We start from the raw sequence: 19,389 nt of genomic DNA on the forward strand, positions 1-19,389 counted from the left end.
CAACAACGAGGAGTAACAGTCATACCCTCGGACATCGCCAACCCCAACCCGTCCGCCGCAGTACACCTAGCCCCAGCCCCAGTCCGCCCAGTCCAAGTCCGCGCCCTCTCGCAACCCGTAGGCCGTAGCCTCGCGTCTGCCTGACTCCTCCCCTCGCAGCTCCACCGCAGACCCCGGACTCGCGTCCGCCCTTGTCGATCGGCCGCGAGTGTGTAGCGCTGTGATTGGCTGCCTGCCTACATTCCACTCACGCCTCACTGTATCGGCGTGGGGCACGTGTGACAGGCACCCGCTCCGCACCTACCTGGCACCGTGGTGTCTTGCGTGCGTCTTGCGTCTTGCGTCTTGCGTGTGCACGAGGCGGCCACGGGTGTGTTGGGAGGGTGCATGGAGCATGCATGCATGCATGCGTTAGACACCTAGGTACTGTAGGGAAGGATAGCTGTTATCTATCTGCTTCTTATCTATCATGATGGAAGAGGGGGGAGGGTGTAGAGTGTTGAAGCTGAGCCGACAACATCCGGTGCGTTTTCCGCTGGAGAGCTTGACTGCATTCATCATTCTGGCTATCATCGGATTGCACATGCCAGACTTACTCTGCGATTGCGAATATGTGGGGGAGAATCAGGTCATCCGGGTACAGTGGGAGAGACAAGTGACGTAGCGACGAGGGTGCCGTTATCGCCCTGTCGGTCCGTACCTGACGTGCACCATCGAAACAACGCATGCATATCCATGCAGCATTACTGAGCTGTTCATCAAGGTAATAGTCCTGTCAACATCACTTCGCGTACATCACGTACATCACATACACGAAAACCACACACGTAGAAGTATCAAAATGACGAGCTGCAAACGCTCAATTCCATTGGGAGGGACAAGATAAACCACACAACCAGCCCACTCTGCATCAGTCGCAACCGCGCAGATAGCTTCCAAAAACACCCTCGCATATACTCGCATACGCGTTTCCTATATATCGTACAAAACCAACTGTGGATATCGCTCGTGTGTTCGCTCGCAACAAAAACGGACTCTGATAAAAAACTGCCAATCAAAACAGCAGCGAGGTCAGAACTTCGGATGCCTGCCGACGAACTCGTAATTAGTAGCGAGAGACTTTGAAAAGGTTGAAAAAGAAAAAGCACATGAACAACAAAAAAGGACTGCATAACCTCCATAATAAACAGAGCGCGCTAGAAACCAAAAACAAAACAAAACCATCGCAGCAGAACAACCACCAAAAAGGAAGTAAACTGCGAAAAACGGAATCAGACATGTCCACCGTATCCCTCAGCAGCAGCCCAAACCAGTCCTTTCACCGGGGGTGGGGGTATCCTCGAAAATATAGGAGATGCGCCCAATATACGCCTGTACTCCGGGCTGATGACTAGATGATTCGTAGAGACGGGGTCTTGGTTCCGCGTTGTTATTGGGTAGTAGTAATGAGAAAGGAATCGGGAAAATGAGTGTAGGTAGATTGGTGTCGGGGCGTCAAACAGCAGGAAAGACGTAGTAATAATCGGGGGTATCGTATCTTTTTCGTGACGTGGTGTACGCAATGTCGCGCGCAGGGAGGAGACGAATCTACCATCCCTTCTTACGTGCAAATCGCTTGTTGAGGAGGACCAGTACCTTGGTCACGTTGAACTGGACATATTCGAGGTCTAGATCTTCTTGGTTGTCCTTTTGCATCTCCAGCAGATCGTCGAGCTTGAGGTCGAGCTCGAGAAGACCGCGATTCCGCCCTTTGTAGTGGAGCGAGATGACAAAGGTGCCGGGGAGCGGGCTCGTGAAGTTGAAGTAAATGTTGGCTCTCCTATTCTCCGGGACATTGCTCTTCTGAATCACGCCTTCTCGCTCGAGCTGCTGGTGGGTGAATTTGTAGGGTCCGAGGACTTGGTGTTTTTGCTGTTTCCTTGTCTTGCCTTCAGATTGACTGCGGACGTTGTGGAGGTACGACTTGTACGTGTCAAGCTGGCTGACTAGGAAGCCATTGTGGTCGCGAATGGTGCGGAACACTTCCTCGAGCTTCCGTGTCTCTTCAATGACCTTTTCCTTCATGGAACCCAAGTGCACCAGCTCTTGTTCGACCTCGTCTCGGAGCAATGAGAAGCCGTCTTCCTTGTCAATCACGCCAAGATCCTGCAGTTGGCTGAGCAGCTCCATGCTACGGATACCCTTCTTGACCATGACAGAGTCGTTCTTGGTCGTGGCAGCTGCTTCCGCAATCCTGTCGAGGCGCAATGGCCGTCGCGTGATGGAAGTGTTGGAAGGAAGCGAACGAAGGATCATGACGAATGTCGACTTGGCTTCCATGAAGAAGATCTCTTCTTGCGTAATGTCGAGCGCTGCGGTCAGATCGTCAAGCGGGGTTTCCCATTTGCTGAATAGCGGGAGGTTGATGGCTCTGTTCTCTTTTCGGGGAAGCTGTGCTGGAGCGGATCCGAGCTCGTTGAGAATGACGCCTAGATGCGAGCTGTCTTCTTTGGCCTGGTTTTGTTAGTACGGCAATGCGCATGGATGTGTGATTGCTTACCAGTTCAGCTGCATGTCGCTCCAAGAGCGAGTGCGTCGCATACACTTCGTTCAGGGTAATCGAGAGCTCTAGATCTTTCTTAGACAGAGCAACGTAGTTGTCCATCTCGAGAGTATCGTAAAAGTCCTGTACCTCGCACAGGTCCAACAGAAACTTGTTGATTCGCTCCTTGTTCTGGTGGATGAATGGCTGCAGCTTGACCATGTATGGCTCCTTGGCATACGATGGCTTATTTGCAAGATTCTGCAGCATCTTGGCGATATACGTTAGTGTCCGCTTGGGGTTCTCTGCTGGCAGTACATCAATGAGCATGTACGATCTTGGAGTAACGATGGCGGGGTTGATGAAGCGCAGGAAGAAGAAGCCTCCGATGAGAGTGCAAATGGTCTGGTCCTGGGCATCAGGGTACTTTCGTCTCGACAGACTTCGAATCTGCTTGCATATCCATCGGATACCGTATGGCGTCTCCTCGAGGCCTTTGATGATGGTTGTGAGGAAGTTGTTGGCAATCTCCATGAGCATGTTGACTCGCGGTGTGATGATGTTCTGTACCGTCTCGTTCTCGGCAGCCTGCTCTGCGGTAACGCCCTTGGGCAGGTTCGCGGGAAGGGTTCCTTGGATCTCAAGCTCAGTGACCATCTTCTCGTATACCTTGAGCGGGTTAATCTCAAGATCGAGGTCCTTCAGCTCGATGAGCGAGTTGATGCTGTCCTGCAAGACGACCTTGAGGTAGCTCTGACCGGGTCCTCGGCGGGTGTAGGTAGTCATCATGCGCGAGACGGGTGTGTTGGCGCGTAGGAGCGAGCTATAGTCTGGGGTGTTGTCGAACTGATACGTGAGTACAGACTGGGCGAGATTAGTTGTGATGCGCAAAGCTGGAGGCGCAACCTACCTGGAACATGGTCAGGAGCAAGTGCTCTTCGCGGCTCTCATACTGGTTTCCGTAGATTGTGAACATGACAGTCTGCAGTAGGGCATCGATCTCGGCCATGGAGACCAGTCGACACAGATGGGCAATATGGCGTGGCTCGGATTGGAGGAGGAAGAGCAGGTTGCCGTACTTCTGCGTCTTCTCGTCGTTGGGAAAGAAGCCTTCCTGGAGTTCGAGGCCGTCTCCCAGGTGGTCGGCGACTTCATTCTGCTGGGGGATAGTCAGTACAGGCGCGGGGTGTAAGCAGCGTTGAGCGCACCTCTTCCAATGCCATGCGGTTCTGGATCAGCAGGGCTATCCGCGAGTCGAGATAGCGCACATCCTTTTCCAGGACGAAGTTCTTCTTGGACTGCGACGAGATCTTGGCCTTGAGTTCGCGGAGTATCTTCTGGGCTGCGAGGGTTAGTTTATTGTAGTATATTGCGAATGAATGGCGGCGTACCTCGGGCCAGGTCATCTTCAATCTCGAGCTCCTTGTCTTTGGCGGACATGGACAGGTACAGGGCTGTGACGGAGTAGCGCTTCGACTGGCGCACCGAGCGCGAGCCATCGTGCGACGACATTGTGTTCTGGCGCGAGACGGGGACGAACGACGACGAGGACGACGTCGAGGCGCGCGAGGGAGCATGCAGCATAGAGACGGCCATGGCTGGTCGGGGGTGTCGCGGCGAGGGCGACGGGCAGGGCGGAGACGGAGACTTTGTTTCTTTGTGTGCGCGGTCGCGGTCGGGCGGGTTGGGTCAATCAGCGACGGCGACGGGGATTGCAGCTACTACGACGGGGGAATTGCAGCGGGAGGGCCCGTCCAGCGAGAGGTCGCGGGTGGTGCAGAGTGCAGCGCAGGGCCGTGGTGTGCAGGCAGCGTGGGTGTTGGTTGGATTAATTTAGGGGGTGCCTCAGTCACCGGGAGTCGCGACGAGGGCGAGGGGTAGCTCAGACGGTGAGTGGTGGGAGACAATGGGCAGGCTGCGACATTCCAGATGGCGCGACTTCCGACTCTGATGTGATGGCAGGAGCGACCGCGACAGTGGCAGTGACGGTGACAGCAACGGCGGGGGTGGGGGATACTTGGTGCGGGAGGGGAGAGTGAAAGTGACTTGCAGGCAGTGTCTACCTAGTACGGTAGAGTAGGAGATGGTCTGAATGGGTGTTTCAGTGTCTTGCAGAGTGGAGAGGGCCAAGCATGTGGAGGCCGCAGGTGGGACGTCAAACGAGGCAGGGGCAAACGGCCACCCACCAGGCTGCGCGCCAGATAGCAAGGCGATGGAGTCGGCATGGGTGCGAAACCGTCGTCAGCTGCTCGCCTGCCCCTGAACGTCCACCTCGACGTGCCTGAAGCAGCAACGTGGTCCGCGCCCAACCGACCAAGCTGGTTCCTGGCTAAGCCCGACTAGCACACGTCAAGCCCGACGCTCTCTACATTGACTTGTAGCCTGCATCTCATCACATGGTCAACATTTGAATATCCCCGACCTTTAGTCCATCCACCCGCGTGAATAACCCGTCGACTTGTGCAGTACCGGAGGCCTTCGCTGCCGACAGCTTAGCACCTTAGCAACGCCTGTGGCGGCGGGCTGCACGAGATGTGGAGGTGGCCAGAGCGCTGGCCTGCCTTACTGCCCGCACAAGTGTACTAGGAAAATTGCCCAGCCCAGCATGCAGTCCGCCCGTCGTCGATGGACAAGGGCATGCCATCGCAAAGTCCGACCCGCCGCCATCGACTCCTACAATCCTACCAGACATGATTACTCTGCATAGATACCGTACATGCAGCATTGCAATCCGTCGTCGATCAACCCATCACCATCTCATCTCGGTCCGATGATCTATGCCATTTGTCCGCCCGCTGCAAAAGAGTTTCGAAACATACGTGGCGCACAGTGCTGCACAACGACGACTATCGCAATGTAATGCTCCAACATCGCTGATAGCCATGTCGTCCTAGCGCCGACGTGATGATCAAATACCGCCATACCAATACAATGCGCCACAAGACTTTTGATCGCCGCGGAACAACTGCCCAAACCGTACTTGCACTTGCTTGCAGAGCCTTGCACAGTGTCTATAAATGACTCCGTCACATTCCCGCCGCCTGTCCATCACCTGCAGCATTCTCATCACGCCATTGCCCCGCTCCGCGTTCGCTTCCTTCAGAACTGGAGATTTGAACTGATCCTGCGGGCAGTCCTGCGACTCATGTCACATGCTTTGGATAGAGTACTTTGGTAGCCGCTACTGGCTGGCGGGAGACAGCATATCCGGGCCTCGTTTACCGTTTACAGTTTACAGTTTACCATTAGATGACCACAAAGCAAAAAGACCCGAAGAAAAATATTGGGGCCAAGGTGAGAGCGCCAATGGAGCCGAATCTCCAATATCTCTAGTGAGCGGCGCTGCATGCACACTTCACACCCTCTTTCCCATGACTATGCGCCGCGCCGTGCCGGGCAATAGAGTGAACGCCTGCGAACCATATAGTACAGCACTTTACACGCATCCATCTCGTACAGTAACGCGACGCCAGAAGAAGACCATGAAAAGAAAAAAACTGCAGTAATAACGAGAAAAAACGGGAAACCGAGAAACCGAAGACTCCACACTTTGCATGCCCATCTCCTCGGTCAGACTCGCTGTGCGGGAAGCATACGGTACCTGGACACCTTGACGCGCCTTGCGCTGGCTGCTCCGCCTGCAAATAGGCCCGTGCGCCCGCGAAAACCATGGGCGATCATGGCGCCGTGGCCGCCAAACTCCTCCACCTCGCATGCACGCGCGCCTGCATGTGCCCTGCGAGTCAAGCGACCTTTTCAGCCCGCCCGTCAGCGCACCACGGCTGCGAGGAGCACATTCACCCCGAAATAGCTGCTTGCGTTAGCCTCGTCATCTATCTCACCAACTGCAGGCAAACCCGCGCGCGCGCGCCTCAGGAACCGGCCAAGGCACCGGATAATGCGTGGGTAAAAAGACGTTTCTGACATGTTTCCGTCCGAAAGCATGTCCTGGAAATTTCCGAACGGGGTGAGAGTTTCTTCGCCCCACGCGCCCGTCTTGCCCGTTTGAGCATGTAGACGTCACGGTGCAGACGTCGACGATATTGCGTCGCGGGCGGGAATTTGAGAAAGAGAGAGAGAGGACTTACACTGAAGCTGCCGCAGCCCACTCACGCGTAGACAGCATATTCCTGAGCTGAGGGGTCGACGTGACCATCTTTAGCTCCGCACCAACGATAAGCACGATAACGAGGAGCCGTCCGAGCAAGCTGGGGACTATCGCAAACGCCATGAGGGGTAGTACCAGGGTTAGTGGAAACCATATTGCTGACTGATCTTGGCCGGCAGCCGGAGCTGCCGTGCTGGAAGGAGAAGAATATGAGGAAGAAGGAACTTTCCGCGGAAGAGTGACTAGGTCGGCGTCTTCCTCGAGAAATTGGGATTCCTCCTCATTAATCGGGTCATGCTCATCCATCCACTCGCGATAGGCTGTGATATCCTCCGCAGACGCGGGATCGAGACTTTTGGAGAGCTTGCTAAACGAAGATAAAGCCTTGTCTGTACCGAGTCAGCGGAACACTCTTGATCGGTAGCAGCGACGATCCCCATGTTGACATGGCGTTCCGACTCGTTGCTTCCGGCTTAGCCACAACTTACTGTATTGCTCTAGCTTCTGGTAAATGCGCCCCAGGAGTTCGGTCCTCTTGAAGTGCATTTCACTTCCGTAGCGTGCATCACCCCGCCGCGACGCAGGGTACGCGTACCCTGACGCATCTCGAGGCGACATCTGGGCTATGCATTCGTCTAGGTGACGCAGCTCTTCTTCGAGTTCGCACGTTTCGTCTTGGAGGTGCAGCAAGACGCGGTGGTTTAGATGCTCAAACTTTCGGTACATGGGCACGAGATTCTTCCGGCCGTGAGAGCTGGGCTGAGTCGATCCGCTAAGCTCGTTGGCGAGGAGTTCATATCCCACCACCGTTTGTCGGGTCTGGTTGGGCAGTGGCGCGTGCTGTTGATAGAGTGGCGGCTGCCCTGGATGTGGGGTGAAAGGTGGCGGCACGTGCTGGAGCTGGCCGTCAGGTGGCCGTATCGATAGTGGATGCGCATGCACTGCTTCCGGGGACTGATGAGGCGCATATCCTATGGCTAGCGGAGCTGGGAATGAAGGCATCGGTGCCCATGCTGGTGGGGAACTGATTGCCGCAGGCACTGGAGCTGGAGATGCACCAGAATAGCCTTGCTGGTTGTACATCGGCATCGGTGGATAACCGTAGGGGTGTTGCTCTGCGCCATATTGGTAGTCTCCGTTCGGCTGTGGCCTTTGGAAGATGTGGCTCGCAAGTTCGCGTTCCTGCTGCTTGAGACGTCTGGCGTGCGGATCACTCTGATGAGACGTCGTCGACGGAGCTCGAGGAGGGGTCGTTACTGCCGGCTGTTTGTTGGGCATCTGGTTTCCTTGATTAACTTCCTCATCGCTCTCTGATCCACTTTCACTCTCCTCTTCACTGCCCTCTTCTTGGTTGGCTTCGACGTCATCCCCAGGGCCATGCACAAAGCTACTGGCGTACAACGGCTTCTTGAATGAACGATAGTCCTGGTTGGGTTGGTGTGATGCTGTCTGGAGGGACCGGCGCGTGGAGGCTGGCGAGGTCATGGCGGAGTCAGGATGCTGTGAATCTGCTGCCACAGATGATCGTCCATCGTCATGCTGAGTGTCACCTGACGAGGAAGAAGATGACGAGGCAACAGTCGACGGAGGCATAGCCTGAAGGTCCGTAGGCGTAGGACTTCCAGGTGTATCTTCAGATTGTAGAAACTGAAACACTCCCGCTTGGGTGGCATCCATGTTGTTGAACGTGATGTTTTGCATCGCCGTGGATGCGGGCGGACTCTGGCTTTCCTTAGACTCTTGGTACTCGGCGACTTGGCTATAACCGCCGTACGGTCTCTGCATCACCGTGGAGTTACTGCCACCCGAAGCATCTGACTGTTGCGTCACACTCGAGACCAGAGAGGGATCTGACATGTTGGCCATATTCCCCGCATGCCGTTGCAGAGAGCTGTGTTTACCACGTGCGTGTGAGCGTTTCGCGGCGTCGTCCCCAGTATGCCGACGGCGGAGAACCCGCGGATCGACCGGAGCACCAACGGCAGAGCTCCCTCGTCGTCTTGAGCGTGTGCTGACCTTACTCTTGCTTTCTCTTATCTGACCGAGCCGGGGCATGTAGCCGACGTTACTGCCCTCCTCATCTAACTCTTCCTGTTTGGCCTGTGAACTCGATCCAGTAGTGTCGGTATGATGTGAGTCGCGTCTTAGAAGCTTCTTCAGAGTGTTGCGAGGCTGTTTAGGTCTCTGCTCGCTCTCGTCATGGTCGTCGCTGCGTGGCGGTGAGGCCGAAGGTGGGGAACCCTTGGTGCCCGAACTGGTGCGTGATGGACGACGTCTAGTGTGTGGTGCACTAGTAGCTGAACTCGTGCCTATGTCATGGAGGCCGTCGTAGTGGTATTTCGGATTGCCTGTGGGAGGACTGCGCTGTCGAGGAGGTGAACCAGCGCCCTCAAAGGCTGCTGCTGCTGTAGGATCCGACTAAGTATCGGAAATATCTACGTCAGTTTCCAAAAGCAATACGGTAGTTCAGGGCAGAGAGAGGCAAAGAGCGTGTTTATATTGTCTACCCACCATGCTACGTATTGTTTACAGGGTCCAGCTGTGTAAGCAGAGCGGTGGCGCTTGCGTCAGTAGATCTGGTACTGGGGGGTGTGCGATGGCGCGGTGCGGGGGAGTGTAGGTGATGGGGTGTGCGGGAAAAAAGATGAATATAGACAGCCCGTGACGTTTTCGTGCGCGATTCCTTGCATGCTGAAGCGATTACAAGCACACGTTGTACGACTCTAGAGGCTGAACGGCACAAGGCTCGCAAAGCGTGTGGATGTCGTGGTACGCCTCAAGGCCTGCTGAATCTGTACCCTGGTGTGCGCCATAACCACGGGCAATGCGGTAGGTCAGAATGTGGAATGGGGAAGACAAAGGAGAACGCATGTTGAACTGGAAGAAGCAACGACACACGAGGAATATTGTGCAGCCACTCAGTCACCGCCTTGCGCATGCATGCTGCGAGTTAACGTTGGCAGAGCTGACCGGGTGTGCACCGGAAGTGCCGCGCGTGTACCCAATGACGTCCCGTTGAGCCCGTCAAGCGATCGGATACCCCACTATGTGGGCCCACCATCACCGCGTGCCCTTTCTTCCTCCACGCTTCCACAGTCTGTCTAATCCGTCGACTCGCATCGTGATGATGCATTTGCATGCCAAACTCTGTCCAGTGGTGAAGCACTTTGCTATTGTTTCGTGGGCGGTTCGTTAACGAGACCATGGTCCTCCGCTGCTCAGTCACTGCCACGTCAACGAGCTACTGCAACTCCGAACCAGGATTGTCGAGCGTGAGCAATACGGTCGGTTCTGCTATCTGGTTCACTCCACTTGCTCGCTCTCGCGTTTCGCATCTTGACTCTTTCCCGTGCTAGGGTTCCTGGCAAAGATCAGGCTTGGGAATTCTAGAAGGAGGGCTTACTCCACGCGCCAAGTTTCAACTTGTCAAGGCGAGTAGATTCGGAGACCGACGTGCTCATGCATGACGTCTTTGGCGTTTCGACGGTATGTCGAGTATACGACGATGTAGCAGAGGTACGACAATGGAAATAGCTGTGGGGAGAGGGCTTTGTCTGGTACTTTTGATGCACGTTGTGTATGGATTGATGCGCAGCTGCTAATGGCGGTCCCCAAAGAAAGGCTTCCAGGTATGTCCATGTCGCCTCTTTGGGTAGACATGCTAGGTTCAGAATTGCTGTGTCCAAATTCTGTCAACGTAAGAGCATAGACACGATATTGAATTTAGGAGGGAAACAGTGGTGTAACTAATTCCTTGCCACTTACGTCTTCGACATGCCAAACATACCTTTGGCCACACATAACAATCGGCTCCCCTCCAGGTCCATCTCGTCGAATATGCTCATCTAGATCCAGATCATATGATCGCTGGTGTTGAAACAACCCCCGCGATTTTGCCTGCCTGACAGGAGCTGAACTTACGATAAAGTTCCGTAGTAACATCATCCACCATAGTGCTGTACGCAAGCATTGTAGCCAAGAACAGGGGAAACGTCGACGCCACGAAAATGGAACGCGTATACCGTTGATCTTGATCGACAAATCTTATTCTTAGAAGTTTCACCCATGCATCTATAGTATCGGACTTATTACCATGCTGAATATATGGTAGAACAAACGTGAGACTAAACATTTTTGAGAGCAAGTAAAAGAGTGGTAGACTATGGAGTGTGATGTGCGCCAACAGGTGAATGAGAAGTCGACACTCCAGGGAAGGTAGAGGTGGCATATAAGAAACGAGCGGGTGATCGATTCCGGGTACGAGAGAACGACTGTGACATTCCTGTTCACTTGGCCGTCCCAAATAGCAATACAGAGATGCCTCTCCTTCGGCTTTTCGAGCTCAATCAAACTAATAGATTCTGGGTATCTCATACTTCTGCATCTACTCCGTCTACAAGCCTCACGACTCCTCGCTCACACTTCGGCTCACTTCCCTCGCAACAAAAGCATCAGGGTCGACCGGAATTGCCTTCAGGTCCACCTTGTGTGTATCTGCCCAAGCCCTTACCCTGGCTTTATTGATGACAGCGTCAGCACCTCCTTTCTTCTTCTGCTCCAGCACGTCCATAGCCTGTAATGTCGCAATGATATCCTCGGGCACAATGTACGTCTTCTCGCGCAGGTCTTGCACTGTAAGTGTTTTCTTAGAAGGGCAAGCCAGGATCGTCCGCGCAAGCGTTTGCGACCAGTAATGTATGTATGCGATGCGACCGAGATCCGACAGCGCTGTAGTAGTAGTAGAGTTAGCAAAGCTACCATACGCGGACAAAACGTCGACCTACGTTTCTCAGGCCCACCCAGCCTCTCCTCTCGTCTACTCATCTCATAGCTCGCGCCCATGAGTATCTGCCCCAGTCCTTGCTTCTGCCACGGCGGAAACACCAGGATGCATGCGAGATTGTTGTTGTCCCAGCTCATCTTCTCTTTGCTGAAGAAGCCCACGACCTGCCCTTGCGCACCGACTCCACTCGCCTCTACATCGTCACCGAAACTGGTGTTTGGTATCTCCGGTGTGGGGTTGTGCGCGACGAGGAGGTAGTATAGGAATGTCGTAACGTCGTAGAAGACGGATTTGGTATCGAGGAAGAGCTTGGCGAAGAGAGATAGGTTCTGTGCGTAGAGCTTGTGCTTCTCGCCGTCGATCTCGTAAAGGGAGTAGTTATCTTTCGTATAAACGTTGACGCCCGGCGGGGGTGTATTGCGCAGAGGACATGCTTTCTGCCACTTATCAGCTTCCTAATCTAACCCTCATACAGTGTTTGTCCATCCGAAAGCTTACCAGATGCCCAATAAACCCGACCAATTCTTTGCTATACTTGAAGCACCATTGGCACACATAAAGCCGCTCTACGCGTCGGCCTACAAGCTCCTCCGGGTAGAAAGACGGGTACCAGGGCTGTATCAGCAGCGAGCCGAAGACGACTTCGAGGACGTTGGGCCCGGACGAGGGTTTCTGCGATGGCTTCAAGGCAGGCGTGGAGGGCGTCGAGGTCATGGAGGCTACATCGGGGGCCATTGGGCTGGCACGGTGACGACGCGTCAAGGGGCCGTCGGCACATGCGTGTGGGGAAGAGAAGAGCTTGGGCCGGGTTGTCACATTGGGTTAGCGCGACGCGAGGGCACGTGGGTGATGGGGATCTGCCGTTCACCCAAGACGATCCGTTCGCCATTACACCTACGACACTTCAAGTCTTTCTTGAATCGCACAACTTTTCCATCACGACGAGCAATAGTGCCTTCATCTCTCCACTGTATCTGCTCGACAGCCCCCGCGACAAGCATAAACGAACGTACTTAACGAAGAGGACTATATCGTCATTCAAGCATGCAGAGGCAGTAGCGCAACATTTGTACATTTCCTGCGACCACGTTCAGCACATCTATCGTGCTTGCCAGCCCCAAACGTTTCTCAGCCTCCGCGATTGTTCGCTATCATAAAGCCCGATGCCCTGCCACCTTTGACCTCCCAACGCGTCTCATGTTCAGTTCCTTCCTACTCATCCTCCGAGGGCTACTCGAACTATAATATCATGCCCTATTCAGCCTTTATTTCCGTACTGGTATCGCTTTTCATATAACGATCACGACCTGGGACCTCTTCGCAGCCTCGAAACGGCAGTATATGTTTGTTGCTGATAGCGCCTGGCTTCAGCCAGTTCGACCCAGCAAGAGGGCCTTGATGTCTGCCCGGTGTTGCGCTCCTCGTCTGATGATTGTCAGTACTCATTACACACCTCAACCTCGTTGTGTTGCTCACCCGCTTCTACACGCTTACGCTGTCTGGATCCCTGGTGCCTTAGCACACCCTCTCGCATGTAGTATCGAAATGCGATTCCGGCTACGGCGAATAGTACGGTGAGGAAGACGCTTAGGAGTGTAAAGATGGCTTCTTTCGACCATCCGGAGGTGGTAGCGCGTACATCTTGCGATACAGTATCTATCGAGTCTTATAAGCGCACAGCCATAGATCGCGGCTGAGAGTATGTTACCGTTAAAACCCATCGTTGGGTCTCGTATTCCACAACCGTTCTGAAAATCTGGGACGGAAATGAGTACTACTGAACGATAAAAGCTCTTTGAGTGGACAAATTTGCAAAGATGGAAGGCTCGGTTGATGTTTGACGCGACCGCCTTTCGAGATCAATTCATACAACAGCTTGATCTGGTGCCTCCACCGGAGAGTGCGGTTAGCATAAAGCATACGCTCGAATGTCGGTGATTGGCCATGTATGGTTGCTCCTGGCACGGACGGTAGTGGGGCTCTCGACACTCTGCTTTGCCAGGGCGTCATTACAGTAAGCGAACCTGGGTGTTGTATCTACCAGCGAATGAGAGGATCAGTCCACCCAACCAGAGAATAGGTCCGTCCAGTCATCGTCCTGCTGGTAGAGCTAGAACAATCTAAGTACGACCGAGGCTGAAGCTCCGCTGCACGTCTCTTCGCAACTTCTTGCCCTTGGTTCGCTTGCGCGCGCTCCCACGCTGCCGGTAAGTCTCGCGCGGAGCCTGGCTGCCGTGTGGTGCGCTAAAGGGCGTTTCTTCTGCTCCGTCTGCCAACTGCTGCTGCTACTGTCCGGTGGGTGGGTTTTTGCGCTATCGCTTCTATTCGTGAGAGATGCTCGTTTAGTATTCTGCGGTGAGGCTATGCATCTAAGCAAAACGGCATCTTCGTGATGAATAAGTTGAATCCAGAATGAACAGAGTGCGCCTTTGACTTTGACTGCGGTCTAGTCCTAGTTTAGGCTAGTTATTAAGATAGTACTTTGGTATACGGTATGATTACGATAGCTTTGATGTTGTTCGCTGGAGTGTGGTGTGTCAGTATAAGTTGAACCCGGTCTTGTTCAAAAGGTCTCCGCTACTAAACTTCCAACGGCCCTGTCATTGCAAAGAACACATACCTCCAAGCAGCAAATCATTTCCCCTCGACGTTGAACTCTTGTTATGGGCTGCGGACTGCTTTCGAGAACGCACGTCTTCCTGTAATCGTAGTGCAGAGCTAACGATAAAACATCAACTCAATTCACTTTCGCGTCCCTGTATACGCTAAGTCAGCCACTTCCCCAACGCACAGCGACAACGTAGGGACGTAAGCTTAGCGGAAAAGAGCCCCGATCGGGATCTATGTTCCTCCTCTTTGCAACGACATCATTGATCGAGCTGGATACATCTGCCTTCTCATTGGCAGATAGTTACAGTATCGGTTAACGCCCCAAGGCTTCCTGTATGGGGGCTGTCGTTAGTGGTGATTTGATCTAGTCCTGGTTCAAGTTGGTCGAGTACTATCCGGCACGGCGGTTCAGCCAATGTGTTCAAGGTGCACGGCTAGAGGCGTTCCAGCTGTATGTTTTAGAGTGCGATCACGCGTGCGTTGACTGCTTGAACGGCCGCTGCATACCCTTGACGCCCCAAGACCTTCTGCGTGTACTCGATTTGCCAAGAAAACTCTTGACATGATGTCAGGAATTTCCTTGGCATGATGGAAGGGGTTGATCTTCGTGGTGATTTAGAAAGAATATACATCAATCTGAATGAGTAAAAGTTTAAGCTGGCTACCGAGCCGTAATGGAAGCGGCCAGCGATCCATTATTCTCAGCAGCATCAAGCTCAGATGCGCAATGTGTAATGGAAAATATAGATTCCAAGTTCGAATGATCTTTGCATTCGGTCCTCATCTACTTCCACTTCCGCTCCATCTTACACCAAGCCTCTACGAAGTACAGCTCTGCCTCCACCAAATCCCCGCAATACTAACATCCAAATTACACTGCTCCCCCGGCGGCACAATCCAGCACTGCAACGCATCATTCGCCGCGGGGCTCTTAATCTTCACAACCACATCACACCGCAGATGGTTCACCATGCCCGCAAACGTGTCTGGCCCATACTTCCCGTCTTTGAAAGCGACGGTGAATTGCGCTTGGTTGTGCTCGGGGTCGTTGTGCCCGTTGGATTGAACGGCGATGTCGGGCCCGTTGGGCGCGGAACACTTGGAGGTTTGGTAACAGGCGAGGGTGGTTGTGGTGAATGTGAGGAGGGTGAGGGGGAGGATTTGGAAGCGCATTTTGGGCTGGGTGGAGTTAGTGGTGGGGTGGAGATGGAGGGGGATGGAATAGGTGGGAGTGTTATTTGCCTTCTGGTAGGGTGGAAGGTAGGTGTTGGTGCTTTTGCGGAGCGTGAACGTTGTGGTGTTGGTGGATGAAGATGCTGGATCTGTCCGATGAATTGAATGAGGTGGTCAGGTCGGGTCTTATATACACATCTCTCGCTACCGATGGGTATACAGCTTCGTGTTCAGAGAGTGCTAAGCAACGATTTTCCATTTGTGTAAAGCTTGATTACAGCCTCTACACCGTGAACTTCCGCCTCACCGGACGAACACAGCATCCGCCGGACAGTGCACGGTTGACTATCCGCCAATGGCCTCAAGAAGAGGGAGAGAGAGGCCTCATTTCAAAAGTCTATACCCTACTTCACAAGGAGACGAGGTGTAAGCATACCTACGCCAGCCCGCGCTATGTCGGACTAGAATCCGGGGGCAACTCCGGGCTTACACCCGGCGAAGCCGCTTCAACCCTACCCAAGTCTTTCTACAATGCGAAACGCAGAAGAGAGTACGCTCTTGGGTCAGACCGCTTTTTGGTATGTTTTGCGATGGCGGAAGTTTGTTGTGCATGGTGTAGAAATGGATGTAGACGTCGGGGTATATCAATGTACACTACACCCTTAGCGTAAGCAACGGCGTCTACTTGTATAAGCTCTACTCTGACCGCCGCAAGGCTGTCTTACACCGCTACACAATGAAACCAAGAAGATACCAAAGCACACGTACGATGATCAGTCATCTTCGTATCATCCCAACAAAGCCGCGCGGTAAACCCTGAAGTCTTACCGGCAAAGAACCCATCAAGCTTTCCCCCAACATCCCTCACACCAACGTCGCGCTATATACCTTGAAGTCTTACCGGCAAAGAACCCATCAAGCTTCCCCCCAAAATCCCACACACCAACGTCGCGCTGTACACACCCTCAAACCCTACCCTTAAAGAACCCATCCAACCTCCCCCCCACATCACCTACCCCCAACCCGCCCGTCAAACTCGCCCGAATCCACTTCGGCAACTTGTCTTGAATCCTCTTACTTCCATACCGTCTATCCAACATCAAGATGGCTGCGTAGTCGCCCTTGTGACGAATCGCCCTGCCCACACACTGATTAACCGCGCGCATACAGACGTTCTCGTAGAACTCGCGCGCAGCAGCCTTGCCGTCGCCGCCGCTCTTTGTCTGTTTCGCGGAGATATACTGCATCTTCGCCTTCCACTCCGCGGAGTGTGGATTAGGAAACGGGAGACCAACGACAACAACGCCGCGGCCAAGGGCATCGCTGAAATTGATGCCTTCGGAGAGGGTGCCGCCGATTACGGCGAAGAGGAGGGCGCCGCGGCCGGAGCCGGATGCGATTGCGGTGCTGTAGGCTGTGAGGACGGAGTCTGCGGTTGCTTCTTTGGATGGTGGGGGTTGGGTAGACGGTTGTTGCTGGCTGCGCTGCTCGAGGAAGACGGGCTTCGTTCGTGTGAATTTGTCCCAGAATGTGGATGTGGATGTGGAGGGCGCGGGCTTGATGCGCTTCCACGCTGCGATGCAAGCGTCGAGGAAGGAGTAGCTGGGGAAGAAGACGACCACGCCATCGGGGATGTGCTGAGCGAATGTCAAGATGGCGGTGCCGAGATCGATCATCGTTTTCTCTTTGTTGCGGTTCTCGAAGGTGAAGTCGAAGTCAGCGCCGCTTGCAGCTCTTACGATAGGTGCAGCGAGGAGGTTCGAGGGCGGAATGACGTGGCCGCAGGATAGGGTCATGATCTTTGAGGGATTCAGGTACGATAGCAGATGCTGCTCGTAGTCGCTCATTGGTGACATGGTGCCGCCGGCTAGTACGACTGCCCTGGCTTCTTCGACAATGTCTTTGAAGTGGTAGGTTGGGTCCAGGAGCATGTATCGTAGCGTGGTGCCTGAGACTTCTTCTTTTGCGTAGAAGAAGCGGCCTTCGCTGGATGGGTTCATCAATGACAGGAGGAAGGCTTGCACGTTCATCAGGACTGGCACAGTATGTCGCGGACCATTCCTGGCCGACTTTGCAATTGACTTCTGCGCGCTTCCACTCTCCGCTTGCTCGGCGAACACGGTGTATCCGTCTACTTTACGCGCCAGTCTGCTTTCTTGGAGATACGTGTTAAGCTTGTAGATATTGATCTGATCAACACCTTTCCCAGACATGATCGCAGCCATGTCTGCCAAGCCGTCTGCCGCTTTCGCGTTGGCATCGATGGACTGCAGATACGCGATGATAGAGTCCAAGATACGGACTGTCTGGGCAACATACACGCGATTCTTCCCTTTGAGCTTGTTCCGGAATTTCTGGAGGTAGGCTGTGAGTTGGGCACGCGCTTGTTGTACTTGATCGAGGGTTACGGATACGGAGTAGATGCCTGCAATGGCATCCATCAAGTTGTGCGCTTCGTCGATGATAACGATGTGGTTTTTGAGGGAGAGGCCGAGTGCTTCACGTGCTGTGCGCTGGAGGAGTAGTGGGTAAGGTAGCGTTACGATCTGAGCTTGTCAGCAGATGAACACACGACAGGAAGATAGTCGACTTACCTCACAGTGCTTGGTAGCGGGTCTAGAAGCATAGTATGGACATACACCCAGCTTCTTACCCAACACCCCCAAGTCCTCGATATCTCTAATCTTCGCAAGCGCATGGTCGCGAAAGTCATTGACCAACGGCTCGCTTTCCTTGGTCGGCATATGCGGACACCGGCTTTCAGTCTTGCTATTTTGCTGTAGCTCCAGACATCGTTCGTTGATGGCCGTGGCGCTGCCAAGTTTGCTGACTTTACTGTTGATGCAGAGATTCTTCCTTGATCCAAGGGTGAGGTGCTTCACGTCTTCTACAAGCGTGTCGATTTCACGACCGCTTACATCCTCGTCCGGAGCGATGGCAGGCGGCATCTTCACGCGCCCCAGCTCACTAGAGAATTGCGTCAACTGAGAGTGTGTTCGCGAGCAGAAGAATATCTTCGTCTCGTCGGGCGCCTCTCCGTCGTCATCTTTTGGTGCATCAGCGCTGTACCCGAGCGATGCCATCAAAGCCTGGGTCTCTGCCGACAGTCCAGACTCGTCAAACGCGCCGGCTCTTGCTCGTTTGTGAGACTCCTCATCGCTTTCGTAATCATCCAAAGCGAACTGAGCTTCGTCGTCGTTCTCGATATCCCCTGCCGCAGTCTTCTGTCTCTTATACTTGGGCTCGCCGCTCTCATACCGTTCCTTCGCCCTCTTCTCTTTCGCCTTAACTTTAGCAATACGCTCATTCAGATCCTGTTTCCGCCTCAGCGCCTCTTGCTTCCGCTGCTTCTGGGCGTGCTCAACAATCCACGAAGGCTCATCGCTATTCGCTGCGTCTACCGTGAAGCCTTCTTCAAACTTCCGTCGCTTATGGTCGCGCAGCCAAGTCATGGAGCCACAGATCAAGCTCAGCGATTTACCGGTTCCGGTCGGCGACTCGAAGATGCCGACTTTGCCTTCTTCCAGACACGTGTAGACAGCGCCCATGAACTCATTTTGGATGTCGTAGGGCGTGTATGGGTGGTGGAAATCTCGTGTTTCGTTGGTGTTGGGCATTGTACTTTGGTGGAGGTGGGTTGGGCGACGCGACGCGTGGAGGAAAACGGGTGTTCACGTGGTGCGTTTAGCGCCTTGTGCGGAGGATCATGACGCGACAATCGTTGTTTCATCTCCACGTTTCCTTCATCGCGAGCATTGTGATCGTACATTCAAGCACGTTCTTGTCGCTCTCTATGAACTTCAACCCTATCAGATACAAGCCAGGACTTAGTGGCGGAGGGGTCAGCTGGGGATGCAGAACCTCTCTTGCCTCTATCTGGAAATAGTAATGTCCGACGTTACACACAGGGACAGCAGAAATGGAACAGATATGCGTGCCTTCTCGTCTTCGAACATATGTACCGCTAAATCATTATAGCCTGCCTCGTACTATCCATCATAACCCAGTCACCTAACCACCTACTCATCTTGCGCCCTTTCAACCGTCCATGTCACACACCTCCCCTCACCTCACCTCCCCTCCCCTCCACTCCTATCTCACCCCACAATCCTGCCCCTCAGTTCCGTCCTCTTCATCACCTCCTCCTCCGCCAACCCATCCACCCTAACCTCCCCCTCCTTCCCCCCCTTCCCC

The 19,389-nt window shown here is 53.9% G+C and overlaps 4 protein-coding genes across 4 annotated transcripts; all 4 read right to left on the reverse strand.

Moving 5' to 3' along the window:
- Positions 1 to 1,587: 1,587 nt before the first annotated feature.
- Positions 1,588 to 4,117, reverse strand: J4E78_011063 (uncharacterized protein; the record flags this gene model as incomplete). Its single annotated transcript, XM_049371635.1, has 5 exons — positions 1,588 to 2,493; positions 2,540 to 3,385; positions 3,432 to 3,680; positions 3,730 to 3,863; positions 3,913 to 4,117. The coding sequence occupies 5 exons, from the start codon at positions 4,115 to 4,117 to the stop codon at positions 1,588 to 1,590; spliced, it is 2,340 nt and encodes a 779-aa protein (XP_049216650.1).
- A 2,911-nt stretch (positions 4,118 to 7,028) lies between these two features.
- J4E78_011064 (uncharacterized protein) lies at positions 7,029 to 8,486 on the reverse strand (the record flags this gene model as incomplete). The annotated part of the gene is made up of 1 exon (XM_049371636.1): positions 7,029 to 8,486. One exon carries the CDS (start codon positions 8,484 to 8,486, stop codon positions 7,029 to 7,031), a length of 1,458 nt encoding a protein of 485 aa, XP_049216651.1.
- Positions 8,487 to 11,031: 2,545 nt separating this feature from the next.
- Positions 11,032 to 12,147, reverse strand: J4E78_011065 (uncharacterized protein; the record flags this gene model as incomplete). The annotated part of the gene is made up of 3 exons (XM_049371637.1): positions 11,032 to 11,357; positions 11,414 to 11,849; positions 11,911 to 12,147. 3 exons carry the CDS (start codon positions 12,145 to 12,147, stop codon positions 11,032 to 11,034), a joined length of 999 nt encoding a protein of 332 aa, XP_049216652.1.
- A 4,013-nt stretch (positions 12,148 to 16,160) lies between these two features.
- Positions 16,161 to 18,812, reverse strand: J4E78_011066 (uncharacterized protein; the record flags this gene model as incomplete). The annotated part of the gene is made up of 2 exons (XM_049371638.1): positions 16,161 to 17,741; positions 17,790 to 18,812. 2 exons carry the CDS (start codon positions 18,810 to 18,812, stop codon positions 16,161 to 16,163), a joined length of 2,604 nt encoding a protein of 867 aa, XP_049216653.1.
- Positions 18,813 to 19,389: the final 577 nt, after the last annotated feature.

Source organism: Alternaria triticimaculans (genome assembly GCF_023758025.1).
Source record: "Alternaria triticimaculans strain BMP 0046 chromosome Unknown scaffold_61, whole genome shotgun sequence".
In the NCBI taxonomy this organism is placed as follows: domain Eukaryota; kingdom Fungi; phylum Ascomycota; class Dothideomycetes; order Pleosporales; family Pleosporaceae; genus Alternaria; species Alternaria triticimaculans.